Source organism: Phoxinus phoxinus, assembly GCF_949152265.1.
Source record: "Phoxinus phoxinus genome assembly, chromosome: 19".
Classification (NCBI taxonomy): Eukaryota; Metazoa; Chordata; class Actinopteri; order Cypriniformes; family Leuciscidae; genus Phoxinus; species Phoxinus phoxinus.
The window spans coordinates 4310746-4316975 of record NC_136894.1 but is presented as its reverse complement, the minus strand read 5'-3'; the positions used below and the strand labels follow the sequence as shown (position 1 = coordinate 4316975).

The 6230-nt window shown below is 35.2% G+C and overlaps 1 protein-coding gene across 1 annotated transcript; it reads right to left on the bottom strand.

The window, feature by feature from the left end:
• Positions 1 to 2983: 2983 nt before the first annotated feature.
• sem1 (SEM1 26S proteasome subunit) lies at positions 2984 to 4880 on the bottom strand. Its single transcript, XM_079590918.1, has 3 exons — positions 4699 to 4880; positions 4062 to 4155; positions 2984 to 3235 (listed from the first exon to the last, which is right to left on the bottom strand). Exons 1-3 carry the CDS (start codon positions 4817 to 4819, stop codon positions 3193 to 3195), a joined length of 258 nt encoding a protein of 85 aa, XP_079447044.1. The 5' UTR covers positions 4820 to 4880; the 3' UTR covers positions 2984 to 3192.
• Between the last annotated feature and the right edge of the window lie 1350 nt (positions 4881 to 6230).

Below are 6230 nucleotides of genomic sequence, written 5' to 3'. Positions count from 1 at the left end.
TAAACTTTAGTCTATCTCCATATAGTACATCAACTTATATCAGTATATAAAACTAAAGTGAGGGTATGAATTCATTTTTCATTATAATAAAACAATTCTATTTTCAGATATATACCATGTTGTAATTGATCAAAAGTGACGGTAAATGTATTTGTCTCCATTTGTCAAAGAATTCTGAAAAAAATTGTATCTCAATTTTCACAAAAATATGAAGCATCACAACTGTTTTCAACATTGATAATAATTAGACATGTTTCTTTAGCAGAAAATTATCATATTAGAATGATTTCTGAAGGATCATGTGACACTGAAGACTGGAGTAATGATGCTGAAAATTCAGCTTTGACATCACAGGATTAAATTACATTTTTAAATATATTGTTGCCTTCAATTTTTAAGGATGATTAAATTGGCTGATTAGTAATTCCACCTTAAATGATATTACACTGACTTAAAAAAAATCGAGTTGAGTCTTGTATTATGTATTTTAAAAAGTTGAAATTGCTTATTTTGATGAGTTAAAGTAAAGTTGCTATGACTTATTTTTTGACATTGTGTTTAACGTTTACATATATTAAAAAATATCTTATCTTTTAAAGTATTGCACCTGATTTATACATAAATAAATACAAGTTTTTGATTTGTCGCCATTGATTTCAGGTCAGGACGTGTGACCTGTTGACAGAATTTAAAAGGATCCAAATTTACTATCAATTGCTAACAGGACAAAAGAAATAATATAGTGGAAAATACTATATGCGTTCTTAATCATTCTCTTGAACTGTGAAACTGAATTTTTGGGGAAGCCACAAAGACCCACCTTGCTCAAACACAAGAGGCCAATCTTCCGCCTTCAGGCACAAACAAAATGGCCCTGGAATCTCCAATGTTGCTCTCACTTAGTGATTTTCACACCTCGATGGCTCTCCAACAATTAAAATAATGATCCAGCGCAGAGCACTTATTTTGAAGGGCATGGGTGGATTTACATGTTATGATTGTGTGCGCCTGCAAGATGTGGGTGTCCCTGATGTCAGAAAAAGAGGATGTAATCATAAATTTGACATCAAGTCATTAAAGTCAGAACCAACAACTCAAAATCTATTAAAAAACACATAGTTTAGCAAGTAGATGCAGCCTCATAAATGTACACTTAAGGGTGTTTTGAATTAGTTAACCCTGGGTCATTCTAAACCCTGGGTCATTCTAAACCCTGGGTCATTCTAAACCCTGGGTCATTCTAAACCCTGGGTCATTCTAAACCCTGGGTCATTGGAATCCCGGGTTAACTTTATTCACGTTTCATTCTGCTTCTAATAGACCCGGGGGTTAACAATTAATTCTGGGTATTAATAACACTGTACTTTCCTAAACCATGTCCTTATTTGTGGTGTCACTAATTGGACGAACGTGGCACGTGATATTTTTACAGGTGAAACAAGAAAAATTTGAATATCGTGTTCATTTATTTCAGTAATTCAACTTAAAAGGTGAAACTAATATATATGATATATACTCATTACATGCCAAGTGAGATATTTCAAGCCTATCATAATTTTGATTATGGCTTACAGCTTATGAAAACCCCAAATTCAAAATTTAAATATAGTAAAAGGTTTTCATAAGCTGCAAGCCACAATCATTCATAAAAATTACAACAAATAAAGGCTTGAAATATCTCACTTTGCATGTAATGAGTCTATATAATATATTAGTTTCACCTTTTAAGTTGAATTACTGAAATTCACTTTTTCACGATATCATTTTTTTCCGAGATTCACCTGTACATAAACTCTCTTGCCATGCGTATTCTCATATCATATACTGCCAAATATCAAGTTTATCCTTACCGGACAATAAAAGGTAAGAATGAAATTGATGCATTTTCTGTAACCATCACACATTTTCCACCTAAAATGCTGAAACTGCTGTTTATATGAGGCGAGTTTCCATGACTGCAAAAAGCACATGAATAGGAGGCATGCGATTGGCTTTTGGTTGCTAAGCATGTAGCAACGCCGACGATATGTTATGCCCTAAATTAATACATGATTAACTAAGTGTATTTTTCTATGTACATTTCTGAAATGCATTTTCTGTAAAGCTGCATCGAAACAATATGTATTGTGAAAAGCGCTATACAAATATATTTGAATTGAATGTAGCCTAAACATTCTAGCGCCGCACCATTTCACACTGTATAAGTTTAGCACCGCAATGCAGGGCTAACAGCGCAAAAGTGGTATAAACTCTGCTCCGGAGCTAGGTTTCATAACCCCGGGTAAGGGGTGCTAACCCGGGTGTCTAGAACGACGTCGATAACCCGGGGTTAAGCGCAGTGTGAAAAGCCCATAGCCCCAATTTGATGAATGTCATAGGCAAACATGCATCAAACTAATAATTTCATTAATTTACAAATTATATTTTGAATTTTGGGGAGAGAAAGTACACAATTCAAGACTTTAAAGCAATGAGCGAAATGATGGTAGACTCCTCTGCGGTAGGAGATGCCTTATTGGCATTGATTTCAGCTCATTATGTCCTTGGGACGCACAGCCACAAATCATTGTGCTGGGGGGAGGGGGGAGAGCGGCTGGGCAAATTGGCTTCTGGTTCCGTGTGGGAGCCCTCGCTGTGAAGAGCAAAAGAGCAGGGCCCGGTCGGGAGTGGGCAGGCCCAGGCAGGACCGGCTGGGGGCTCACGCTGTGACCACCTCCGTGCCTCAGAGACAAACACTTCACTGGATAATCTCCCCACCAGAGACTCTGCCAAGCCCCATGGATGCAGGGGGAAGAGTCAGGGCACAGGGGAGCAGCTTCAGATCAGGGGCCTGGATGTGTGCAGCTGCATCACTGAATGTTACATGACAGTCTACTCACTGACTAACAATATGTACCAGACTGTCCTGTGCTGTTTAGAAAAAAAGACGATTACAAATCATGCATGCAAAACAATGAAACAGAAATGGAAGAAAACAAACAGATTAGGGAAAACATTTCTTTATTATCACAATTATTAACACAAGTTGTATATAAGAGGGGGAAAAAAACATTGATATCAGTTTCAACTGACCCGTTTTACAACGATGGGCTTCTTACAGAAGTAATAAGAGAAATCACATTTTCTATTGACAGAACAAGCTGACAATATGCAAATGTGGAAGAATCCATTTTCAGCTCAAGTAATCCACCATTAGGAGGTTTCCATCTTGTATCCGTGTTTTTCAAGCTCCGCTCTTAAAAGAATGGAAAAAAGTGGGGGAAAAGTTAAAAAGTGCAATAACTCACAAAAACAAATACAGAAAGAATTCAATTTGTAAAAGTATTAAAATTTCCACATTAAACACTGTTGTATCATTATTTAATTTAAATAACTTTTTTATATTTAAAAATGTATTTCTAAATGAAATAGTACAACTCAAATTCAATATTTAACTTAATTTCAAAAAGTAAATCAAAGAATTACAACTTTTTTTGTACTATTCTTTCTCAATTAAGTCACGAGTCTCAATAATCATGTATTACATACAAAACAAACATTTCCAGTGCTAAAAATCAAAAAGTGTTTCACAAGAAATGTCAATCGATTTATAGCTTCCAGGCTTCAGGAAAAGGGAAATTAATGCGTTTAATATGGGGAAGGAATGGAAAGCATTAACTATTCAGAATAGTGATCTACTCATATTTTTTTCAACTTAAAATATATGCAAGCATATTAAATGGCTGTATTTAGTGAGGTCAAGTCCTCACACATAGGAAAGTTTGCAAATGTGGTTTGAGGCCACCATGAGTGTCGGTTAGCCATTGGACACTGGATCCCTTAGGGACCGTTTCTTCTAAATGAGTGTAACCACACAAAATTCTTTAGAAAAAAAAGTGGGTTTCACAGGGTCTGAAGCCTCTAGCAATAGACAAGAGGACAACATAATATAATATGCATGTCTAGCAGGATTTATTCACTGTGAATTTAGATTAGGCTAGTACACTCCATGTTTAGTATTTAACCATGTTCTTCTTCGTTTTGTATGTATAATTACACAAATTCAGTAAGTAAATACCTACCTCAGCTGATTAGAAAAGTCATCCTCTACATTGTCATCATCCCAGTTGTCTTCCCAAACATGTGCATCCTCATCTTCATCCAGGCCTGTCCAGTCTGAGAACGGCAACAATTCAATGAGGCTGATGATTAACATACATAGGCCAGCCCAGCTACACACACACACACACACACACACACACACCAGTCACTCTGCATAGTGTGTGGAGCTGTACAGCATCTATTAATTTCACCCAAAATTAATTAAGTACATGCGCCCAATCATTGTCTATGCATTTACATTTTCAAAGAAACAGAGAAATAATTACTGCAAACAAAGTTACTGCAAACTGTTAGCTTAAGTGGTGCTAAAAATGCTAGCTGCTAATAAATGCGTAGTAATGTTGTTTCTTTACGTATGTGGACTTGGAGAACTCAAGTATTTTATAAGAAATACTATAAGAGATGGTATTTCATTCATATCTTTTCCTTTCGAGACCGACAAACCAACCATTTGTTGAAAAAGCAAATAATGTTCTGTCGGTTAGCATAGCAATGCTAGCTGAGTCACTGTCTTATTGTGGGCGTTTATTTACCCTTAAATTGACCCCCCCAAAAAGCGCATTTCTACTAAAACACAATCAGTTTCAGTTCACTTACCCTCTGCTGGGAATTCTTCAAATTCATCATCTTCCTCCAACAGCCCCAAGTCCACTGTTTGCTTCTTCTCTGACATCTCTTCTCTTGCTAGCGATTCCAGCCGTTCAACACAGTTTCTCATGGATGCTCGACGTAATAACCGGATGTGCGCATGCGCACTGCTAGAGTCTATGGCTTAGCCTTATGACATGCGGTTTCACTGCCATTATTATATGAGCCAGTTAGCAGTTTGAAGTGCTTATTTATGAAGGCTCTGTATAATGAATATGGCTTATTTAGCCTTAAGCTTTATTATAGTTATTCTGTGAAAATCATTATTTATTTATTTATTGATTGTGTTTTATTTTTTTCAAATAGGAATATATATAAATACATACATACACACACAATGAGTTATGTAATTATAAAAATGGCTGTTTTGTTGTTGTTGTTGTTGCTGTTGTTGTCGTTGGTGGTGGTGGTGGTGGTGGTGTTTTTTTGCCAATGACTAATAGTGAAATTCTGTATGAAAATGAGTATAACATGAAGGTGAGTCTCAAAAATAATCTTACAGCCAAAGGCATGAACATTTTAGTCTACATAAATGACAGCATGGACCACAAAACCACACAATGAAAATTGTCCTGTGGTTCCAATTTGCTGACAGACGGTGAAAACTTCAACCAATATATTATTTTTTTTAAATTATTTTGTAATCATCCAAACTCCAAATATAAGTAGACAGCAAAAGGAAGTCATTTAGACAGGATGATGACAGTGTACTAATTTTTACTGACAAATCCAGCTAACGCAGTAAAACAACAGAGGACATTGGACATGCATGAGGAGAATCCCATTTTGCTTCAGAGGGGTGGGCGATATGACCAAATTCTTAGTTCACGATATGAGAATTTTTATTATTTTATCATTTTTAGAAATTTGTTATTACAAATAAGAAAAAAAGACAAATCAAAAAACAATAAGACGAATACAATATAACAAAAATAAGAATTAACCTAATTAATTTTTTAGGGTACAATAGATTTATTTAACAGTTAGAATTAGTACAGAAAATGTATCAAATGTAAATATATATATATATATTGCATAATTGTATGAATTAATATACATTTATATTAAAGCTAAAATAATTATTCAGTCAAGAGCAGTAAGTTATTTTCTCTTTTGTTTGATTCACGGATCCATTATACTGATACACATCCGGTTTACACCCAACTGTTTACTTTCACTTGAGAGATAAACAGTTGTGTTTACATGGCCATTTAGACGTAATTGCGTTTGTATTTGACCATTCAAGCGCAATAAGACGTGAACGAGAACTGAATTCGCGATCGCATTCTGAGAGAACTGCATTTAATCACTCTGAAGTTTCAATAGTGCTATATTTAAATGACATATCGCGATATAGGCTACACGATATAGCAAAATCTCTAACGATAGACATTTTATACCGTGGTAACGAAATTGTCTTCAGATTTATACTAGTTCCAGAAAATATGGTGAATTACTAATCAAAATAATTGCATAAGGCT

What these genes read in the sequence shown, in the direction of transcription:
- sem1 (XM_079590918.1), bottom strand. Translation starts at nt 4,819, where the DNA reads ATGAGAAACTGTGTTGAACGGCTGGAATCGCTAGCAAGAGAAGAGATG. An exon ending in TGAAGAATTCCCAGCAGAGG is followed by an intron (nt 4,156 to 4,698) that starts GTAAGTGAACTG and finishes TGCCGTTCTCAG; the next exon opens with ACTGGACAGGCCTGGATGAA. An exon ending in GACTTTTCTAATCAGCTGAG is followed by an intron (nt 3,236 to 4,061) that starts GTAGGTATTTAC and finishes CATTCTTTTAAG; the next exon opens with AGCGGAGCTTGAAAAACACG.